This window comes from Hyla sarda, chromosome 4 (assembly GCF_029499605.1).
Source record: "Hyla sarda isolate aHylSar1 chromosome 4, aHylSar1.hap1, whole genome shotgun sequence".
Taxonomy (NCBI): domain Eukaryota; kingdom Metazoa; phylum Chordata; class Amphibia; order Anura; family Hylidae; genus Hyla; species Hyla sarda.
The window spans coordinates 344,612,325-344,636,909 of NC_079192.1; the positions used below are offsets into that span (position 1 = coordinate 344,612,325).

At 46.2% G+C, this 24,585-nt stretch overlaps 1 protein-coding gene across 1 annotated transcript in view; it reads right to left on the reverse strand.

Annotated features, from left to right (window-relative positions):
* Positions 1-24,585, reverse strand: part of SLC23A1 (solute carrier family 23 member 1) — a 122,717-nt gene that overhangs the window by 88,869 nt on the left and 9,263 nt on the right. Inside the window, exons 3-4 of the mRNA XM_056516543.1 lie at positions 17,144-17,301; positions 9,928-10,016 (exon numbers count right to left, since the gene is read on the reverse strand). Of these exons, the coding sequence (XP_056372518.1) occupies positions 9,928-10,016; positions 17,144-17,301 (247 nt within the window). The remainder of the gene's footprint in view (positions 1-9,927; positions 10,017-17,143; positions 17,302-24,585) is intronic.

A 24,585-nucleotide genomic window follows, 5' to 3' on the forward strand; every position in this document is an offset into this window, starting at 1 on the left:
ATTCCCGCGGTTGGTCCTCCACAATATGGAAATGATGGTATATTGAAGTAGGGGAACAGCCCTGATTCAAGAATGTCAATTCGAGATCTTGAGCTTGAAAGGAGAGATAAAAAAACAAAAAAGGGCGCTCCCTATATATTGACTGGCGTGCAACCTCCACCACACTGAAGTAATATACCAACCCTTGTAATCATGGCTGCACAATAAAGAGCAGAAAGGGTGATGGTAGAGACGGTTGTAGGCACTGGCTGCTGCACACCGACCGGTATCGTAGTGAGTTATTGCAGTGTGAAAAAACTGTTTTTGCAGGCGATGCCCAGTTTGTAGAGCAATGAGGCAAGGCACGAGCAGCACAGGATAATGAATGATTTTAATTTTGTAATAGGGACTATGCGTTTTGGCATTTACCAATGCCTTCGTCAGGTCCACTGACGAAAACTTAACCTAAGTATATTAGAAATCTTTTTTATTTATCATAAGGCGTGCAATAGCAAAAATCAGTTTTAATGAGATTGACCATTTAATCTTTACAGATTTTGCTGCAGAAACACTTTGAAAGCACAACAGATCGACAACAGCGGATTTTTTAAATTCACAGGATTCAGTTCAAATTTGCTGCCGTGGATTAATATGTGAAAAAGAAATACTTCATATAAATTAAAATAATAATAATCTAAATCTATTTTTCTACTACCAACAGGGACGTGCACCACAGACATTTTAGTGGGCAGGGCCTCAAATGAAAAAAAGGGCACTTTTCCAGTAGCGTAGCAATACATTTTGGACCTCCCTATGAGGCCTACTGAGGGGGCTCCTACATACACTGCCACCCTCCCCATATATTGGGCCCTAGGACCAGGAATAAGACCCGGGCTTGGGCCCAATATGTCATAGTGCCACTTAGCCAATGACTGGTCAAAGCAGGACATTGGAAAGAGAAAGAGAAGCAGGAAGAGGAGCGCACTGGGGACCGGAGCAGGATACATGGAAATGCACCATGGAAATGCTGTAGGTGAGTAGAGGCTTAATTTTTTTTTTTTTATTGCAGAATGGGTATAGTTCACAAAAAGAGAACCTTCCGTCAGGTAACCCCTCTTATCCCCTCCTAATCATGTCACTCCCTCACCCTCCAATCATACCGTAATCTCCTTTCCTCTCTCTGCCACACTCATTTTATCAAAATTCACCATCTCTCACAATTTCACACTCATCCTCTATTATTCTGTTACATTCACCCATCCACACTCACCTTGTCACGTTAACCCATTAACACAGACCACTATACACAGACCACTATACATAGACCAGCATTACCTCCATATAAGTGTAAAAAAGTGAAATAAATGGCCAGTATTATCACACAAACACACCAAACAAAACCTATACATAATAGCTATTGACATGTACAAAAAAATGATGTTATTTATCCTGCACAGAAAACGATATAAAAAAAAAGCACAAGAATTGCTAATTTTGGTCCAAAACGTGGAAAAAATTAACAAAAGGTAGCATGTATCTCAAAAATGGTACCAATAAAAAGTGCAGCTCAGGGCAAGGAGGAGAAGACATCTGAGCTGCTTTGTGTATGTTGTCTCTTCTCCTAGCAGAACCAGGAGCACGCCTAACAGCCGAAGACAGGGAGCCAAGAAGATGAGCTGAGTGATTTGATAGTCTGGAGCGACCGGGAGCCAGCACTATGTACATTAGTAAGGTGATGCCTTCCAAATCCTGTGCTCTGTCGCTCATGTATTGCACAGTGTAATTTAGGAGCGCCAGAGTATAGGTCTCAGAAGAGCTCCGCACCTGGCCGGTGACTAACAAAGCCACAGTGGGACTCTCTGAAGTGTTTGAATCTCATTCCCCCTCTGAGGTACGCCTCAGACTATATGAACGACGTCAGAAACCAAGTGAGACTCTCAGGGCGTATGCGATAGCTTTGCAGAATGCATTAGAGGCGGTGCAGAAGCTGGATGGCATCTCGCCCGATCAGGGTAATCGAGTGCTGATGGACCGATTCATAGAGGGGGCACAGAATAAATGGGACAAGGTCCAACTTAGGATGCTAGCTGTGCAAAATCCCGACATGGCCTTCCCAGCTTTTAAGAGACTAGCGGTTAAAGTGATTAAATCAGGGGCCCAGGCAGAGGAAGTTAGTGTCCCCACTGCAGAATCCCTGAGGACCTCATCTCAGTCACCTGTCCCTTCCCAGACTGCCCTTGCAACACCTCCCCCTAGCCCTTGAACAGCTGATTTGCAAGACATTAAGCAGGACATCGAACAGTTAGCCAAAGTTTTCAAAGAAATGGCTGTTCGGCCCAATCCCCCTAGACCTGCAACATTCCCACCTAAGAAACCTGACCCACGCCCTGTCAATCCACCTGATACCCCTGTGAGTCCGCCTGGGAGTCAAAGACCTGTCTGTTCGGCCCAATCCCCCTAGACCTGCAACATTCCCACCTAAGAAACCTGACCCACGCCCTGTCAATCCACCTGATACCCCCTGTGAGGCCGCCTGGGAGTCAAAGACCTGTCTGTAACTCTTGCAACAAGAATGGACACTGGAAGAGCCAATGCTGGGCTTTAAGGATTAGCTGATGAAGGTCCAGAACCAACCGGCACCAAGGAAGGACTATCTATGTATGTTGCTCCTTGTCCTTATGTACAGGTGATAGTTAAGGGGATCCGGTTGCAAGCATTAATAGATACTGGGTCTCAGGTGTCCACTATTCCTCAGGGAGTTTTCTATAAATATTGGGGTCCAGAAAGGTTATGTGAGCCTAAGGAGGCGAAGTTTAGAGTGATTGCAGGGAACGGGAAACCAGTACCCAGGCATGGCTACTGGGAGCCCACGGTGCAGTTGGGAGAGCATGTTTTAGAAGGGCAGGGTGTATTTATCACCAGTGTTAGAGATGAAGGGGCAGCTGACTTCCTTTTAGGCATGAACATCATGAGGCACTGTTTTGATGACATTGTTAATTCATTGCATGCATCTCTCCCTCACACGTCACCTCCAGGCTGGCGGGCCGCGCAACACCACCTTAAGATACTCCAAGCAGAACAGAAGTTTGTGAATCATCAGGGAGAAATCTGTCGAGTCAGGATCCGAGACATACGTGCTGTTGTTCTACAGCCCCAGGCAGAAACAGTTGTGTGGTGTCGTGCCCGTCGTGGGGTGAAGAATCGGGATTACCAAGCACTCTTAGAGCCCCTCATACTGGACGACTACCCCTTGGTTCGAGCGGCTAGAAGTCTGGTGACAGTCCGAAACGGGAAAGTTCCGGTGAGACTTATTAACCTCTCTGAAGTGGCTGCACGGCTATCCAAGTATACCCCGGTGACTACGTTTACGTCTGGACGCAAAATATGTGGTCTCGAAGTCACAAGTTGTTCAACGAAGACCTGATCAGGACCCTGTAGAACCCTGGTGGGCCCAACTACAAATTGGGGACGATGACACCCCCAAGGAACAGGTGGGAGCAGTCATCCAGGCAGCTAAGCAATACTAGGAAGCTTTCAGCAAGTTCCCTACTGACTTTGGCAGGACTACGATGATTCAGCATCGGATCCTCACTGGGGACAGTCTCCTCATTAAAGAGAGGCATCGCCCAGTGGCACCTGGGATGTATTAGACCATAAAAAAAATGCTAGTCGAAATGAGGGAAGCTGACGTTATCCAGGAGAGCCAGAGTCCTTGGGCGGCACCTTTGGTCCTTGTGAAGAAGAAGGACGGGACTATCCGTTTTTGTGTAGACTACATAAAACTGAATGGGATAACCCACAAGGACACCTACCCTCTTCCCCGTATTGAGGAATCTTTGACTGCTTTGGGATCCGCTGCCTACTTCTCTACGCTGGACTTGACAAGTGGATACTGGCAAGTACCGATGGCGGAGGAAGACAGAGAGAAGACAGCATTTGTGACCCCCATGGGACTCTTTGAGTTCAAAAGTATGCCCTTTGGACTGTGCAATGCACCTGCTACTTTCCAACGCTTAATGGAGCGGTGTTTAGGGCATCTTAACTTCCAGAGTGTTCTCTTGTACCTAGATGACGTCATTGTCTATTCTCGGACATATCAGGAACATCTGGACCACTTGAAAGAAGTCTTCCAAGTCCTTATTCAACATGGAGTTAAGATTAAACCCTCCAAGTGTCATCTGTTGAAGCCGCAAGTACACTATTTGGGGCATGTAGTCAGTGTGCCGAAGGTGTCCAGCCCAATCCGGATAAAGTGAGTGCTGTGAGGGGTTGGCCTATCCCCAAGATGGTGCGAGACGTCCAAAGTTTCTTAGGATTCGCTGGCTATTACCGGCGGTTCATCCCACATTTTGCTCAAATTGCCGGGCCCTTGACCGAGCTACTGAGAGGCACTGCCTGGGAGAATTACCATGGAAGGTTACCGATACAGTGGGCCGAAGGCCTAGGAGCAGTCCTATCTCAAGTACAGAATGGCAAAGAAAGAGTAATCGCCTACGCCAGCCGACACCGCCGAGGTGTCGAACGGAATGACGGCTACTACAGCTCTTTCAAACTAGAGCTCCTGGCCTTAGTCTGGGCCATCACTGAGAAATGTAAAGACTATCTGGCCACTACTCCCTTCACGGTCTATACCGATAACAATCCCTTGGCTCATTTGAGCACTGCTAAGTTGGGGGCTCTTGAACAACGCTGGGCCTCCCGGGTGGCCAATTACGATTTTAACATTAAGTACCGCAGCGGAAAAACCAACGTTAATGTGGATGTTCTTTCTCGTATGGCCCAGGTTGAAGAACCCCCCGCCGAAGATGTGTGGGAAGATGTAGAGATGCCCCCCTTCTACCGAAGGTTCGTGAGCCAGAGTGCTCTAACTGCCCAGGAGGGTGACGAACCTGGGCCTCTTAAAGTCCCTGAAGCTTTATCTACATGGAAGACACTTCAGGGCGAGAGCCGGATTATCGGGGATCTCTTAGACTATTGTCTTTACAAGAAAATACCCACTCGGCTTCAGAGGTCACACGGGGACTTTGAGTTAAAGCGGATGTGGCGACAGAGGAATAGCCTGTTCCTGCACAAAGGGTTGCTATATTGAAACTCCTTGGACCCAGTTTCCGGAGACCGCCTGCACCAGATCTTAGTCCCTCGAAGGGATGCGGCCATGGTCCTGAACGCATACCACGACCAGTCAGGACATTTGGTGTCCATAAGACTGAAGCCATGGTCCGAAGAAGGTTTTACTGGATAGGGATGCGGGGAGACATTGAGAAGTGGTGCGCTGAATACTCTGTGTGTAACGTCATTAAGAATCCCCGGAGGGACGCCAGGGCCCCTTTGCATCCCATCCGCACAGAAAGGCCTAACCAGATTGTTGCCCTGGATCAAGTGAAACTGACCCCCACTCGGTCTGGCTACTGCTACGCCCTGACCATGGTGGACCATTATTTCTAGTGGGTGGTCGTGGTCCCTGTCAAGGACCTCAAGACGGCTGCCCAGCTCTTCCACAGTCACTGGATCCAACCTCTCGGGTGTCCCGAATCGGTCCCCATGGATCAGAGAACAGCCTTTGAAGCTCAGTTGTTCCAGGAACTTTGCCAGTTGCATGACTGCAGGAAGCTTCGGACGACAGCCTACCATCCCCAGGGGAATGGGCTCTGTGAGAGGATCAATCAAGTGTTCATCCATATGTTCAGAGCCGCCTCTGTCTCAAAGCACAAAGAGTGGCCTCGGTTACTGCCCGAGCTCTTGGAGATTTACAACAACACTGTTCATTGCTCTACAGGATATGCACCCTTTGGCCTGATGATGGGCCGACATGGCCAGTTGCCGAAGGATCGGGTCTTTGGGTTGCAAGCCCCTTTCAAAAATTCCCCCCAAGTCTCTCAAGGTTGGGTCTCGGAGCATCAAAGGAGGATAGAAGAAGCCAGAAACATTGTTGAGAAGAAAATGGGTGAGGTCCATGGCCGCCAGCAGAAAGATTATAATCTGCATGCCTCAGCTCAGCCCTTACAGCTTGGAGATAAAGTGTGGCTCTGAAAATTTCCTAGGACCCATAAGTTTGACTCTCTGTGGGAAACGGAATACTATTACTGCAATACCCTATCCCGAAACGGACGTGTATGAGGTACAGAAGGAAGGGTTTGAGCCACAAGTGGTCAACAGAAATAGAATAAAAGCGTGCCTCAAAGAAGGTTTGCCTGGGCCACCTCCTCCTACTCCTACTCCAGCAAGGCCAGTGAGAGAATATGTATCTGGAGAAGGGATTCATCCTACCATGGATATTCCTTTGTTCTCCACTCATCAGCCTGCCATGTATTGGGGTATGCCATGCCCAGCTCTACCCAGCCAACTGCCACTGGTTGCTCCACCCAGCCAGCTGCCAGTAGCCGCTCCACTCAACCAACTGCCAAAAGCTGCTCCACCTAGTCAGCCACCTTTGGTTGTTACACCCAGTACAAGTCCTGTTCCTGTGGCTGCTCCAAGTTTTGCTGCACCTTCTCCACCTGACTTCAGAGAATCTCCCGGTCCAACCGAAGATGTTGCTTCTGTTTCCAGCCCTCAAGCTGGTCCCTCGGGGGCGGAAATTTCTGCGGAATCGTTAGGTGAAGAGACTCTGGATGGCTCAGGGGTGGTGTTGCGACGGTCTCAAAGGACTACTCAAGGTAAACTACCCTTAAGATACCAAGACTAACTTTTAAGCAGTACTTGCACACATAGTACCTTAAATTGCTTAAAAGTACTACCTCAGTCTTCAAAATAAAAATATGTCTCACACTCAAGAAACACTTTAGGAATTGTAGCCTATTGATATCCAATTCCTGCCACTGTTAGGTACACTAACTAATCTCTCTTTTCTTTATTACGTGTGTGAGATGCTCCACCTGGCCAGTATGTGCTCTTGCGAGTTAAAATTAAACACGTATTTCTAAAGGTAACCTAGTTAAGGTTATACTGTTGTGTTCTAGGGGTAAGTAGCGTGTAGCCGATAGACCTTAGCAGCTAAACTTATTGGTAGATAGTCTCAGGGAAGCCAATATAACTGTTGTGTACTAACAGGTGACTCATCGTGGCAAAACAAAAGTAAATGTGGTGAGATTTCAAAAATGTTTAGTCAGCTTGAAGCAAAATGTATAGAGAGCTGCACAAATGTCTAGTTAGCCTCATAAATGTATAGAGAGAGCTATAAAATGTCTAAGGAGCTAGAGACTAAATGTTAGATAGCTTCATAATTGTCTAGTAAGGATACTAGTCAGACTAAAAGAAAATTTCGTCAGAATGTGTAATCATTTTGTCCTTGTCCTAGTCCCTCTGCCTTAGGGGACAGGCGTCGGGGTCGACTTGTTTTAAGTAAGGGGGTTTGTGGTGTCTTGGCACCGTGTTTCATACTGTGCTTTGGTGGAGGGGTCCCCAAAGTCAGAGTCCCTAGGACTGTGGGGGTCCGCTTCCCTAGTTAGCCCCTCATCACCCCTTATTAACTTGATATTTATAAATATTCTCATTGTAAATATGTATATTATGTTACTAACTTGTTTAGTGTCACAGGACCTGTGGGTCATGTGACTTGGTTCAGAACTCTATGATATGTTGAAGGACCTTAGGTGGTTCTTGTGTCACGTGTTCACCCATAATGCCGTGTAACGGTGAGTGACAGTTGTTTTGGACCAATCCAAAACGGCCAGCCCCTGCCCATATAAGGGAGCTGCGGCCATGATCATCGCTCTTGGGTTGCTGTCACTGAACGAGGTAGGACCTCCGCAACTTTCAAGTACGTATACTAGGCCAAAGCCTTGCTGCCTCGGCCTATACCAAAGCTGTTGTACATCTACAATTCCCTGCTACTCTCCGCAAGATCACTGGACCTAAACGCACCCCTAAATCCAGCGGATTTATGCAACAGAATCTTCCTAAAGCTAAATTGAGCTTATCTGTTCTCAACCAACTGTCAATCGCTGCTCAACTAGAAATAGACTCTGTTATCTGGACTGTTATTGCTATTGCCTGCTTCAGAAAATCTTCAGTAAAAGTTCCTGCAAGTTTTCAGTTAAACAGCGGTTGTGGACAATCCATTTATTACGCATTCACCTATCGCTTTTGGGAAGGGTGGCAATAGGCCCGGCACCATTACAGTATTTAACCCTCACCCTGGCGTCACGAGTGACAAGGGTTAACAGTGCCCTTTATTATCCAGAACAGCAACACCCCAACTACCCTACACCCCCCGAGACATACCACACCTTAATTTACATACTCTTCCTGCTCTCATTACTGGTGATCAGCATTGCTGTAGGTACCCTTCCAGTATTCTTTAGAATTCACTAGAATTTTCCAGTAAATGGGTAGGAGTATAATAGTTAACTCCTTGTAGTCTAGGTTTACCAGACCTCATGGTAAAGTGGGTCTTAAAGTCTACAAGGTTTTCTGTTATTTGTTTTACAAGTTGGAGTTAAAGTAAAGTTGCTAAAGCTTACCAGGATCACATGTACCTCTACAGGCTACAGAGGACTACAATATCCTATATAAAGTCTTTGCCCTGACCTGAAGGACTTACTAATTACTACCTTTTCTTCTTTTCACAGGAAGCGCTCCAGGGGATATAGATTATACTAGTTCAGCCTCTCATCATCTAGAAAATTGTGTAGTGATCCTTAAAGGACACTTGGGTCTTCTCTATCACTCTAGACATGTGACATCTGACATCCATGACCTCAACCGGTACTGTCCTCACTCTGGAATGAGTGGCACTACAAGTACCAACACACCATGGCCTGCCTCAATGTCCTCTCTGGGACCGCATATCAGCAATACATTTTTAGAAAATCTGACAAAACACTGACATGTACACTGTAGATTTATAATCTGCACTGCAGGTCACTTTTATGCTGCAGATTTTTTTCACACCTTGTGGTTGAGATTTTGGGAATTTTTAGCCATGTTGCTGCAAAAGTAAATGGTGTGGATTTTCCACCATTGAAAAAATTGCAGTGAATCAGACATAGATGGCCAAATCATTACATTGATAGAACCTTCGAAGAGACTTCTTTAAAGCATACCCGTCAGATCCAACAAAAAAACATATTTTTTCAATGTATCACTCAGTACCTAATCCTGACCATGTACATCTAATTGTTATGTGTCTAGCACCTTTATTTTTTTATTACACTTTTAATTTAGCTCACTAGTCTGAATTCCTCTCAAAGGGAGGGGGCGTGGCCTCACTGTGCAGGTCTCCGCCTCCTCCCTCAGTATGCTGTCTGGTCATATCACCCCTAGCATTAGCAAAACTACAACTCCCAGCGTGTCCTCACTGACAATAGCAGGACACAAGCTGACAGTGGGAGGATTTTTCCTCCAGCTATGAGCCTGTCAATCAAGGAAGTGTGTCCATGACATAGGTGATGACGCATGGACACAGCAGGACTAGTATGTGTCCAAGCAGGAAGGGGGGGGGCAGTTGTTTGACTGGCTTTTTCAGTATGAAATACTGAACATTTTCTAATGAAAGCAATTATAAAACCTATTGATTTGCATACTTTACCACATATCAAAAGTTTTTGTATCTGACAGTGGCCATTTAAGTAAAACAGTGTTTCTTTATTAACACATGCATCCCTAGATCATAAAAAAATGCATGTATTTCCCAAAACAATACTTTGAAAAATCAATTGCTGGTAAAATTATTGCTGGTTTATCCACAGGATAGGCCATAAATAGCTGATCGGCAAGGTGATGACACCCATCATCCCCTCCAAGCAGCTGTTGTGGCCAGCCATAGCTCTAATAGTAAACAATGAACGTAAGCTGGAAGCCATGGCTCTGTGGTAGTAGTGGCACCAGGTTACTGCAGCATTACTCTAACTTTAATAAGAGCTGTGCTTCAGTGCATAAGCCATAAATGATTTTACCCCAGAAAACCCCTTTAATGATTTCTATGTAGAAGACCTTTTACCATTTTACCTTCGGGGGGGCATTTCCACTTTTCCAGAGACAATATTGCTCGAGCAGGCACTAAAAATGCGAATGCACTTGCTTGAAAGAGAGGCAGTCTGGAATAAGCAAAATATATTACATTATAAAGTATATATTATTTTGTCATTCATTCACATATTGATTGTTATAAGGCCACCTGATTGCAAACTAGATTCTCAGCAAATGTATAATATACTCCCAATAAGATGGCATGATTCATTTTTCATATCATACTTTGTACAAGGTGCTGGAAACATTCCTCAGACATTTTGGTCCATATGGACATGACAGCATGAAGCAGCTGCTGAAGATGTGTGGGCTGCACATCCATGATGGGAAATCTCTTGTTACACCATATCCTAAAGGTGGTCTAAAGGATTGAGATCTGGTGACTGTGGAGGCCACAAGAGTATACAGTGATCCCTCAACTTACAATGGCCTCAACATACAATAGTTTCAACATACAATGGTCTTTTTTGGACCATTGTAACTTGAAATCAGACTCAACATACAATGCTATGGAATCTGCGAAACGTGTCAAAGGCCGGAAGAACTGACCAATCAGAATGAACATTTACACCTGTACTACTGAAGTGCATGTACAGGTAGGTACTACACTACTCTTTAGGTAAGGATGTCTCCATTTTGTGTGCACTGTACAGGACCCTGAAGAAGCTCCTGTCCTCTAAATCGACCAGTCTTTCCCAACCACAGTGCCTCCAGCTGTTGCAAAACTACAACTCCCAGCATGCCTGGACAGCCTTTGGCTGTCCCGTTCCCCGGCTGTCACGTCCCAGCGCGCGCTGGCTCTCTGAGATTTACAGGGCCAGTGCACCACTAATTGGTGCCTGGCCCAATCAGTGTCAATCACTTCCATTCATATAAAAAACCACTTCCCCTTCCTGTCCCTGCCGGATCTTGTTGCCTTAGTGCCCTGAGAAAGCGTTTTAGTGTGTTCCCAAGCCTGTGTACCCAGACCTTTTGCTGTTTCCCCTGACTACGACCCTTGCTGCCTGCCCTGACCTTCTGCTACGTCTGACCTTGCTCTTGCCTTGTCCTTGTGTACCGCCCTCGTCTCAGCTGTCAGTGGGGTTGAGTCGCTATTGGGTGGAACCACCTGGGGGTTACCTGCCGCTGCAAGTCCATCCCGCTTTGCGGCGGGTTCTGGTGAAAACCAGTAACCCCTTAGATTCCGTTCCCCTGGTACGGCCCACCCAATCACCTCACTGACACAGAGGATCCACCTCCAGTGTCCTCGCTGCATACAAGTCCGGATCCTGATGGTAGATCCGGCCATGGATCCCGCTGAGGTCCCGCTGCCTAGTGTCACTGACCTAACCACCGTGGTCGCCCAGCAATCACAGCAGATCGCGCAACAAGGACAGCAGCTGACTCAACTGACCGTTATGCTGCAACAGCTTCTGCCGCCACTACAGCAATCATCTCCTCCGCTAGCTCCTGCATCTCCTCCGCAGCGAGTGGCTGCCCCCAGCTTCCGCCTGTCTCTACCGGACAAGTTTGATGGGGACTCTAAACAATGCCGTGGATTCCTGTCCCAGTGTTCCCTCCACCTGGAGATGATGTCGGACCAATTCCCTACCGAACGGTCTAAGGTGGCTTTCGTGGTCAGTCTCCTGTCTGGAAAGGCCTTGTCATGGGCCACACAGCTTTGGGACCGCAACGATCCCGCCACCGCTTCTATCCAGTCCTTCTTCTCAGAAGTATGTAGTGTTTTTGAGGAGCCAGCCCAGGCTTCCTCAGCCGAGACTGCTTTGCTGAACCTCGTCCAAGGGAGTTCTTCTGTGGGTGAATACGCCATCCAGTTCCGTACCCTTGCCTCTGAGCTATCCTGGAATAATGAGGCCCTCTGCGCGACCTTCAAGAAAGGCTTATCCAGTAACATCAAAGATGTCCTGGCCGCACGAGAAATTCCTGCAAATCTGTCTGAACTAATCCATTTGGCCACCCGCATCGACATGCGTTTCTCGGAAAGGAACTTTGCCAGGAACTTTGACAGGAAAAGGATCTTGTTCGCACCAGGCGGTTTTTCTCCCCGGCTCCTCTCTTCCAACATCCTTTGCAATCTGTTCCTGTGCCTTCCACCGAGGAGGCTATGCAAGTGGATCGGTCTCGCCTGACCCTACAAGAGAGGACTCGCCACCGTAATGAGAATTTGTGCCTGTACTGTGCAAGTACCGAACATTTCCTAAAAGGAGAAACGCACGCACCTACTTCACAAGGGTGAAACGACTCTTGGTGTGAATTCTGCCTCTCCACGTCTGACTGTACCTGTGCGGATTTCTCCTTCCGCCAACTCCTCCTTCTCAACAGTGGCCTTCTTGGACTCAGGTTCTGCAGGAAACTTTATCTTGGCCTCTTTCGTTAATAGGTTCAGTATCCCAGTAACCCGTCTCGTCAAGCCGCTCTTTATTTCTTCTGTTAACGGAGAGAAATTGGACTGCACTGTGTGCTACCGCACTGAACCCCTTCCCATGAGCATTGGACTTCACCATGAAAAAATAGAAATTTTCGTTCTGCCTAACTGCACCTCTGAAGTTCTTCTCGGCCTGCCGTGGCTCCAACGACATGCTCCTACCCTCGACTGGACCATCGGGGAGATCAAAAGTTGGGGTCCTTCTTGTCACAAGCGATGCCTCACCCACTTGTCAAACCCCTGAGGCTTCACCTTTACCGGGCCTTCCCAAGGCTTACCAGGACTTTTCTGATGTTTTCTGCAAAAAGCAAGCAGAGATCTTACCTCCTCATAGACCTTATGATTGTCCCATTGACCTCCTTCCTGGTACCACTCCGCCCCGTGGCAGGATTTACCCTCTGTCAGCCCCAGAGACTCAAGACATGTCGGAGTATATCCAGGAGAACCTGAAGAGAGGTTTTATTCGGAAATCCTCATCCGCTGCTGGAGCGGGGTTCTTCTTTGTTTCTAAAAAGGATGGATCCTTACGTCCATGTATTGACTACCGCGGTTTAAATAAAATTACCATCAAAAACCGTCTACGCGGAGCAAGTATCTTCATCAAACTGGACTTAAGGGGCGTGTATAATCTTATTCACATCCGTAAAGGTGATGAGTGGAAAAGCGCTTTCAATACCAGAGATGGACATTTTGAATATCTAGTTATGCCCTTTGGGCTCTGCAATGCTCCTGCAGTCTTCCAGGACTTTGTTAATGAGATCTTTCGGGACTTATTGTATACCTGTGTTGTGGTTTACTTGGATGACATCTTGATTTTTTCCTCTAACTTAGAGGAACACCGTCGTCATGTCCGTCAAGTGCTCCAAGACTCCTTGAAAACCACCTGGACGCTAAATTCGAAAAATGTCTCTTTGAATGCAACAGTCTTCCTTTCCTAGGTTACCTAGTCTCTGGCCAAGGGCTTCAAATGGATCCAGATAAACTGTCGGCTGTTTTGGATTGGCCACGCCCTTCTGGACTCCGCGCTATCCAACGCTTCCTGGGATTCGCCAACTATTACCGACAGTTTATTCCCCACTTTTCCACCATTGTGGCCCCTATTGTGGCTCTGAGCAGGAAGAATGCTAATCCTAAGTCGTGGCCTCCACAAGCGGATAAGGCCTTCAATCGCCTCAAAGCTGCCTTCGCCTCTGCACCAGTTCTGTCCAGACCTGATCCGTTTAAACCATTCTTCCTGGAAGTAGACGCTTCCTCAGTCGGAGCCGGAGCCATACTTCTGCAAAAAAATGCTACCGGACGTAACATTACTTGTGGTTTTTTCTCAAAGACTTACTCTCCGGCAGAAAAGAACTACTCTATTGGAGATTGTGAACTTCTGGCCATCAAGTTAGCATTCGAGGAGTGGAGACATCTATTGAAGGGTTCCAAACACCCTATTGTCATTTACACTGACCACAAGAATCTGTCTTACCTCCAGTCCGCCCAGCGTCTGAATCCACGCCAGGCTAGGTGGTCGTTGTTTTTTGTCCGCTTCAACTTCGAGCTGACGCCCTTTCTCGTTCCTCTGATGCCTCCGAGTCTGAAGCCCCTCTGCAGCATATCATATCGCCTGAGTGCCTAGTCTTCTCTGCTCCAGCCTCACTGGGGCAAACTCCCCCTGGAAAGACTTCGAGCTGACGCCCTTTCTCGTTCCTCTGATGCCTCCGAGTCTGAAGCCCCTCTGCAGCATATCATATCGCCTGAGTGCCTAGTCTCATCTGCTCCAGCCTCACTGGGGCAAACTCCCCCTGGAACGCCTTTGCCTCAAGATCCTCAAATGGGGGCATTCTTCTCACCTGGCTGGTCATGCTGGCATTAAAAAGTCCATTCAGCTCGTCACCCGTCTGTATTGGTGGCCTACACTAGAGGGTGACGCTACTGATTTTGTTCGGGCCTGTACTGTTTGTGCCCGGGATAAAACCCCTTGCCAGAAGCCTGCCGGACTCCTCCTTCCTTTGCCCGTCCCTGAGCAAACATGGTCCCAAATTGCTATGGATTTCATTACTGATCTTCCCGTATCCCATGGCAACACAGTCACCTGGGTGGTCGTTGATCGTTTTTCCAAAATGGCTCACTTCATTCCGCTTCCAGGCCTTCCTTCTGCGCTACAGTTGGCGAAGCAATTTCTTCTGCACATTTTTCGTCTTCACGGGCTTCCCACGCATATCGTCTCGGATAGAGGCGTTCAATTTGTGTCAAAATTTTGGAGAATTCTCTGTAATCAATTAAAGATCAAATTAAATTTCTCGTCCTCCTATCACCCCCAATCCAATGGACAAGTGGAAAGAGTCAACCAGATTCTTGGTGACTACTTGCAACATTTTGTCTCCTCCCGCCAAGATGATTGGGTCGACCTTCTGCCCGGGGCTGAATTCTCGTACAATTTCAAAAATTCTGAATCCTCCACCAAATCCCCATTCTTTGTGGTGTACGGCCGTCACCCTCTGCCCCCCCCTCCCCATTCCCACTTCTTCTGGAGTTCCTGCCGTGGATGAAGTAACCCGGGACTTCTCCGTTATCTGGAAGGAGACTCAAAAGTCGCTCCTACTGGCCTTGTCTCGTATGAAGAGACATGCAGATAAAAAGAGAAGAACTCCTCCTGTCTTCGCTCCTGGTGAAAAAGTGTGGCTCTCTGCCAAATATATCCGGTTTCGTGTTCCTAGCTATAAGGTATTGTCTTACTCGAGAGAAATTGGGTTACAAATTACCCCTTGTAAAAATTCAAAAACTCGGTCTGCAAGAACATGCGAGTGTAAGAAATGAAGATTTTGAATTCTCTCCTTCACTTTGCTGCTATTCCTGTGAAACACCTAAAGGGTTAACAAACTTTCTAAATGTCATTTTGAATACTTTTAGGGGTTCAGTTTCTATAATGGGGTTATTTATGGAGTATTTCTAATATGAAGGCCCTTCAAATCCACTTCAAAACTTAACTGGTCCCTGAAAAATTCCGATTTTGAAAATTTCGTGAAAAATTTGAAAATTGCTGCTGAACTTTGAAGCCCTCTGATGTCTTCCAAAGGGGAAAGCACGTCAACTTTATGATGCCAACATAAAGTAGACATATTGTATATGTGAATCAATATATAATTTACCGTATTTGAAATGTCTATTTTCCTTACAAGCAGAGAGCTTCAAAGTTCAAAAAATGCAAAATTTAAAAATTTTCATAAAATTTGGGAATTTTTCAATAAGAAATAATGCAAGTATCGATGAAAATTTACCACAATCATAAAGTAGAATATGTCACAAAAAAAACTATCTCCGAATCAGAATGAAAAGTAAAAGCATCCCAGAGTTATTAATGCTTAAAGTGACAGGAGCCAGTTGAAATGAAAAACTTTTTTTCCACTGGAGTACCCTTGGGTACTCCGCTGCACCAGCGTTCGGAACATTTTGTTCCGAGCGCTGGGTGCAGGTGATGGTGGTTGTGAGACGCATATGAGGTATTTCCTTACTCGCGAGAAATTGGTCCACGCCCCCTCAATTGGGCCACGCCCCCTATGGGAGAGGGCGTGGTGGTCATCATGCCCCCTCCCACATTGAGGGGGCGTAGCATGATGGCACGAGGGGCATGGCCATTACGTCACGATCACCACTGCCCGCACCCAGCGTTCGGAACAAAATGTTCTGAATGCTGGGGCAGCAGAGTACCCCTTTAAACTGAAATTTCCCCCTTGCATTTACCCCTAACATAATGGGGTAACTGTAGATCATAGAGCCTTAAAGGGGTACTCCGGTTGAAAACTTTTTTTTTTTTTTTTTTAAATCAACTGGTGCCAGAAAGTTAAACAGATTTGTAAATTACCTCTATTAAAAAATCTTAAACCTTCCAGTACTTATTAGCTGCTGGAAATAAGGAAATTCTTTTATTTTTGGAACACAGTGCTCTCTGCTAACATCACGAGCACAGTGCTTTCTGCTGATATCTCTGTCCATTTTAGGAACTGTCCAGAGCAGCATATGTTTGCTTTGGGGATTCTCTCCTACTTTGGACAGTTCTTAAAATGGATAGAGATGTCAGCAGTGAGCACTGTGCTCATGATTCAGCAGAGAGCTCTGTGTTCCAAAAAGAAAAGCAGCTCATAAGTACTGGAAGGATTAAGATTTTTTAATAGAAGTAATTTACAAATCTCTTTAACTTTCTACCACCAGTTGATTTAAAAAAAAAAAAGTTTTCCACCAGAATACCCCTTTAATAAAGTTATGATGCATTGAGGGATTAAAGAGTACTAATCATTTCCTTTATTATTTTGACTACAGTAGTAAAATAGTTTATTGGCTTCCTACTACGGTTTCAATTGATGGTGGATTTTCTATAACCTTAGGTAAGAAAACCTTAATTTACAATTGCATGCAGTAGCAATCGACAGGACATGGGGTTGACCAAAGAATCCACCCAATCAGCACAAATGTTTTACAATTAGCGTATTAAACTAAGGGTATATAAAGCTATTCAATGCAAAAGGTACTGGTTGGTTGCATTTTCCTTGTGTACTGCACAGCTAGTTCTCTGCTCTTTATATTATTTACTGCTATCTGCTTGTACCATATGTACTGTACTGACCCCACCTTTTTACCTTTTGGAGGCTCCATTTTTCTAACTACTTATTTATTTAACTGTACATTCTTAAAGAACTTGAAAAAATTCCTCTTCTCAAAATATAAAGTGATTTACACCAAAAGCACAGGTAAAATGATGTTATACCAATGTAAGACAAGATAACATACCTTACACCAAATGTTGTCTGGATTAATGTAGTGATTCCTACACAAGTAAAGATGGTTCCTATGAGCTGGCTCACAGTTTGCTGATCATTTCCAACACAAAGAGCATTTGCTAGAAGAAATGGTATTGCGATCGTCCCACTGAAGCAAGTCAAGTAGTGCTGCAAAACAGTAAAATAATGCGCAATGTAACTGATATAATCTTCTTCACCATGATATTTTATTTCAATTCTGAATAGCTAAACCCATATTTGTTGTCAGGGCATGTTTCTTCTCCTTCACCAGCTATTGGATCTTGTAATGCCCCGCAGATGTGGACCCACTGTGCCACAAGTGGCAGCTGGCCGCGCAGGCAGAATGCTTCTGCTATTACACCTGTCCAGCTCTGCTGCGTTCTGCCGCGCTGGCAGAACGCAGCAGAGCTGGACAGGTGTAATAGCAGAAGCTGTGAGAACAGCTAGCCAAGGTGGCCACAGGTGCAGCAAGGAGAGACAGGCCAGGTTACAGGGAAGAAGGCAAAAGCAAAGTCCAGATGGCAGGCTATGATCAGGAAACACTTAAACAGCAGACAAACTCAGAGTACAAACTACACTATTGCTAAGGCCTCAGCGAACTCCCTTCTTTATATAGGGAGTCCCTTGCAGGGATTGGGGGAGGACTACTAGGAAAGTCCTTTCTGACACTATTGCAGGTAGGCCACAGGCATACAGCAGCCGGTGGCCTCCAAACAGGAGTGACGATGATGTGCTGAGCTCAGCAAAGCATCAGTGTGTCTACATATGCTCAGCACAGCATCAGTGTGTCTACAGGAGAGCATTAAGCCTAGTGTGGCAAGGGGGGCCTTATGTGTAGTGTGGTGGACCACGGGTGTATGGCGGGACCACGGGTGTAGCGGTGTGATCAGATGGTATTAATCCGCTATTCCAATGGCTAGTTAAGGAAAGGAGAGTCCACAACCAGTTATGGTTTAACGGAGGCTTTACTGAGTTTAAAACAGATGGTATTATCTTCACAGCTAGGCCAGATTCCCAGAGAGGTGGCCAGGAACTCAGAAGACCTCGCAGCTTGCTGGGACCAATAATGCTTGTAATAGACTTGAGATTGGACTTGACTTGACTACTTGTAGTGACAGCAGACATAGACTGTAGACTTACTGGAATGAGTGTAGCTTTGTGGCCTTCCAGGTAGCTGGTCACTTGCACTGAGATCTCTGGTGTTAACTGTTCCTCAGTAAAGATCATAAGAGAAGAGAGTGAATTGTAATGGCCGCCCCTTTATATAGTGGGGGGGGGGGGCTGGACTAAAGCCCATTGGTCAAGCTGCGGGTCATAGGTTAAGTTGGTGCCCTCTGGGAGAAAATGTGACAACAAATCATGTGACCGCATAACATAACATGTGACAGACTTACAGGTCCTTGAGACAACTCTTACAGGTCCTCTTCTCTATCTATACATTAGAATTCTGTCTATACATTAAAGCAGTATACATAACATTCTGCAAACAACAGGGGGAGACACTTCAGGGGAGCCCCCAGGTCACTGAGAGTCTCAGCCTGACAGGGCCTAAGGGTAGTACTGGGACATTACAGTAGGACTATTGCTACACCACTGTCAGCAATACAGTCATATGCTATATGGTATAGTCAGTTTTATTACAACTCCAAAAATCAACACAGATCACAATGTGTGGATGAATGGAATATATACTTTATTAACACTTATAATAAAAATGCGTCAAGACACAGGAATTATAGTAATGTTAATCTGCCACTGTTGGTAATATTGGTCTTTGTATAATAAATCTGACACACCAAAGAATGGGAACCACTGAACAATACTGTGAGGACCATGCTTAGAAACAAAGTACAACTCCTTAAAGGGGTACTCTGCTGCCCTGCTTCCGGAGCTCCGCTCCCCAGTGTCTGGAAGTTTATTGTTCCGAACGCTGTGTGCAGGCTTCCGTATTCAGTATTCAGGGCCGCCCCTTGTGACGTCATGCCCGCCCCCTCAAAGAAAGTCTATGGGAAGGGGGCGGGCGTGACGTCACGAGGGGGTAGGCATGATGTCACGAGGGGCGGCCCTGAACACTGCAAGCCCGCACACAGCGTTCAGAACAATAAACTTCCAAACACTGGGGAGCGGAGCTCCGGAAGCAGGGCAGCGGAGTACCCCTTTAAATCAACACAGGCCACAATGTGTGAATGAATAAAAGATATATATATATATATATATATATATATATATATATATATATATTAATACATATAATAAAAAAAAATAATGATTAAAAACGCATTAAGACACAGGAATTACACTCAAACAGTGCATGCACAGAGGGGGGTAAATAAACCATAGTAAATAAGAACATGGCACATCGCCTATATTTGCACACATTTTGCTTGTGCCCAACTTTGTCAAGGAAGTGAAGGATGCTTCTGTACTGACGAAGCCGGGCCTAAGCAAAACATACGTAGTAGAAAGGAAAAAAAGAACAAAAAATCTTGTTATGGAAACTTGGATGAAACAATGTATGGATTATTGAGTAATGCATTGGTAAGCAAATATAATGCCGAGAAGGATAAAAGCAGACAAACAAAAGCTGATGAGAATCTGTTCGGGCATGAATGATTCTATTTATGTTGTCTTGAATTACTAGATAACCCAATAACACAGTAAACAAGGGTATTATGGCCCGACTGCAGGTTTAATCACTTGCATTCCCAGCACCATAGATCATGATGTAAAACGAACCTAAGGCGGAGATAGGCAATAGCAGTACAGTGCCTGGTGGCTAATGGCTAAGGCAAAAAAATAACACTATAAAACTGCAAAACCAGTGTTATTTACATATTCATTTTTTCCAGAATTTCTGCAAAGGATCACCCACCATGGGAATTTCAATGTAGGAATGATGCAGCAGAATCCCATTAGAACCAATGAGAGGCTGCTGCACCATATTTTCCACAGCGGAACTCCAGAGAGGAATTCCACTCAGAAAATACGTGTTAGGATTCGGCTAGCTGGATGTGGATCCTCTGTGTCAGCGAGGGATTGGCGTGGACCGTGTCGGTGGACCGGTTCTAGGGTTGCTACTGGTTTTCACCAGAGCCCGCCGCAAAGCGGGATGGTCTTGCTGCGGCGGTAGCAACCAGGTCGTATCCACCGGCAACGGCTCAACCTCGCTGACTGCTGAGAAGGCGTGGGACAGAAGGACTAGGCAGAGGCAAGGTCAGACGTAGCAGAAGGTCGGGGCAGGCGGCAAGGTTCGTAGTCAATGAGGATAGCAGGAGATCTGGAACACAGGCTTTGGACAACACTAAACGCTTTCACTGGCACAAGGCAACAAGATCCGGCAAGGAAGTGCAGGGGAAGTGAGGTAATATGGACAGGGAGCAGGTGGAAGCTAATTAGGCTGATTGGGCCAGGCACCAATCACTGGTGCACTGGCCCTCTAAATCTTAGAGAGCTGGCGCGCGCGCGCCCTAAGGAGCGGAGCCGCGTGCACCAGGACGTGACAGCCGGGGACCGGGACAGGTGAGTGACTTGGGATGCGATTCGCGAGCGGGCGCGTCCCGCTATGCGAATCGCATCCCCGCCGGCAATGTCAGTGCAGCGCTCCCGGTCAGCGGGTCTGACCGGGGCGCTGCAGAGAGAGGAACGCCGCGAGCGCTCCGGGGAGGAGCAGGGACCCGGAGCGCTTGGCGTAACAATACGTAGTGGGAAAAAAAGTTTAACGTAAATCAGCACGCTATCATGTTCATGTTAATGGCTATATTATTATGCAGGAAAACAGCAACACAGTTTTTCTGTTTGTTTTTATTATGTGATATGTAAAATTAAAGGGGTACTCCAGTGGAAAACATTTTTTTTTTTTATCAACTGGTGCCAGAAAGTTAAACAGATTTGTAAATTACTTCTATTAAAAAATCTTTATCCTTCCAGTACTTATTAGCGGCTGTATATTACAGAGAAAGTTCTTTTGTTTTTGGGTTTCTTTTTTTTCTGCCCACAGTGCTCTCTGCTGACACCTCTGTCTGTATAAGGAACTGTCCAGAGCAGCATGTTTGCTATGGGGATTTGCTCCTGTTCTGGACAGTTCCTTATACAGACAGAGGTGTCAGCAGAGAGCACCGTGGACAGAAAAAAAAGAAATCCAAAAAGAAAAGAACTTTCTCTGTAGTATATAGCAGCTAATAAGTACTGGAAGGATAAAGATTTTCTTAATAGAAGTAATTTCCAAATTTGTTTAACTTTTTGGCACCAGTTGATTAAATAAAAAAAAAATTTCCACCGGAGTACCCCTTTAATCATCTTTTAGATGTTGCTTCACCTTGATTGAAATCTGTGAAATCAATTATGAATATAGAGCGAGCCCCGGCTGTTCAAGTTCCCTTTGTGGTCTCAGTACGATCAGATGACACAGGATGTATCTCAACCATTTTTTTTATTATTGTTTATAATCACTGGTTTTTATACATTCATAGATGCTGATTAAGTGTCGCCTGATAAGTCAAAGATCAATTATAAAAACAGCTGACATAATTATTGCTGACAACAGTTTACATAAGTATTGCTGATTTATTGTGATACATTTTTTCATAGACTAAATCAAGGTCCAATCACCTCATATGATTATTTCTGATATATTATTCACCTGACGGGCTAAGCTGAAGTCCACATTAATTAAGCTAGTAGATCAATTATGGTTAATAATAACAAAGTAATGAAACCTGCTTTCTACTTAACATATATAAAAAAAACAGCCCTTAGGTGGAAAGGTCTCCCTGTAGAGAACAGATCTGGGGAAACGTACAAAAACAGTTCTGCTGCACTGAACGTTCCCATGAGCACCGTGGCCTCAATAACTTTTAAATGGGCACCCTCATTAAAACTAATGTTTGCTATTGCACTCCTTCTGGTAAATTAAAAAGATTTGTAATATACTTTGGTTAGAAAAAAAAAAAAATTCTGTTTTATTTGTGCTTAAAAAAGCTCAAGAGCACATTTCCCCCATCTTATACACAGACTTTGGACTGAAGCCAAAACACAGGAAGTGCAGCCTGGAGTGCGGAGGGGGGGGGGGTGTCCATCCAACAGCTTATGGCAGTTAAGTGTCAGAGGAGCTATGATTGGATGAGGCTGGACCCCCCCAGCACTCCAGGCTGCACTTTCTGTGTTTGGACCTCTGTCCTAAGTCTGTGTATAAAATGGGGGAAATGTGCTCTTGAGCTTTTTTTTAAGCACAAATAAAACATAGAAAACATTTTTTTTAAACAAAGTATATTAGAAATATTTTTTTATTTACCATAAGGAGTGCAATAGCAAAAATAGTTTTAATGAGAGTTACCCTTTAAATGGAAGAAGCTTGGAGCAACCAAGATTCTTCCTACAGCTGGTGGCCCTACCAAACTAAGTAAGTAATAGGGGGAGAAGGACAAACCAGGTCAACCATGACTGCAGCACTCCACCAATCTGTAAGAGTGACCAAAAAGAATCCTCTCCTCAGTAAGAGACATATGAATTCAAGCTGGAGTTTGCAACTCTGGTCTCTGGTCTGATGAAACCAAGATTTAACTTTTTGTCCTTAATTCTCATGTCTGGAAGAATCCAGGAACTGCTCATTATCTGCCCAATATCATCCCTACACTTAAAGCACAACTGTCACCACTGTACAGGTAGGGAGGTTCAGTTACCATTGCATAGAGAAGAATGTGCAGTAAATGCATGTGCTTTTAATCACATTCGCCACGGTCTGTAAAGGAAAATTCTTACTTTATTCTGATTCCAGGCCACAGTCGGATGGGCCGGCTGACTCCCGCAGCGGTACGTCCCCTCTCCACCTCCTCTCTGCTCTTAGCATGGAGCGCTGCATGTCAATCATGCAGGATCAGCAAGATTGACGTGCAGCACTCCATGCTAAGAGCAGAGAGGAGGTGGAGAGGGGACGTACCGCTGCGGGAGTCGGCCGGCCCATCCGACTGTGGCCTGGAATCAGAATAAAGTAAGAATTTTCCTTTACAGACCGTGGCGAATGTGATTAAAAGCACCTGCATTTACTGCACATTTTTCTCTATGCAATGGTAACTGCACCTCCCTACCTGTACAGTGGTGACAGTTGTGCTTTAAGTGTAGGGATGATATTGGGCAGATAATGAGCAGTTCCTGGATTCTTCCAGACATGAGAATTAAGGACAAAAAGTTAAATCTAGGTTTCATCAGACCAGAGACCAGAGTTGCAAACTCCAGATTGAATTCATATGTCTCTTACTGAGGAGAGGATTCTTTCTGGTCACTCTTACAGATTGGTGGAGTGCTGCAGTGGTATGCAATGGTAACTGCACCTCCCTACCTGTACAGTGGTGACAGTTGCGCTTTAAAGAGGTACTCTGGCCCTAAGATATCTTATCCCCTATGCAAAGGATAGGGCATAAGATGTCTCATCACGGGGGTTCCGCCTCTGTGGACCCCCCCCCCCCCCGCAATCTCTCATGCAGACACTCACCTGTGGAAGCTGCACAGAGCGATGATCGTGCTGTGTCTGAAGGGTCACGACTACGGGGACGGAGTTTCGTGACATCATAACTCTGCCCCTTCTAACATCATACCCCGCCCCCTCAACGCAATCCTATGGGAGGGGGCTTGATGCGGGGACCCCCATGATCAGACATCTTATTCCCTATCCTTTGGATAGGGGATAAGATGTCTTAGGGCCAGAGTACCCCTTTAAGCCTGGTGGTGGCAGCATTTTGCTCTGAGGGTGTTTTTCAGCAGCTGGAAAAGGGAGACTGGTCAGGGTTAAGGTAAAGCTAAATAAAGCAAAGTATTTTAACCTCTTAAGGACGCAGGGCGTATGGATACGCCCTGCATCCCGAGTCCTTAAGGACGCAGGGCGTATCCATACGCCCGTGGGAATTCCGGTCCCCACCGCTAGCCGGTTGGGGACCGGAGCCGGATGCCTGCTGAAATCGTTCAGCAGGCATCCTGGCATATCGCCCAGGGGGGTCATTATGCCCCCCCATGTCCAATTCAGTCCAGCGATCTGCGGCGATTCCGGGTCAATCGGGTCTCCAGTGACCCGGTGACCCGGAATTACTGGCTGTTCGGGGCCGTCTCTGACGGCCCCGAACAGCCAGAGCCTGCAGGGGTGAGGTGGCACTGGTGCCACCTCACGATCGCCCTGATTCGTCGGCCGGATTACCGGCCAACCAATCAGGGCGCCTGCTGCGGGTGTCACTCCCGCACCCGCTCCGCCCCTCTTCCGGAGGGCGTGAGCGGGTGCGGGAAGACGACCCCGGGTGCTGGGGACCCCGATCCCTGGCGTCAATGTTGGGATCGGGGCCCCAGGAGCGACGGCGGCGGCGAGGGACAGTCCTGTGATGAAGCAGCAGCAGGAGGTGAGTTACAGCCTCCTGCTGTTGCTTAGCAACAGCTCCCAGCATGCAAAAA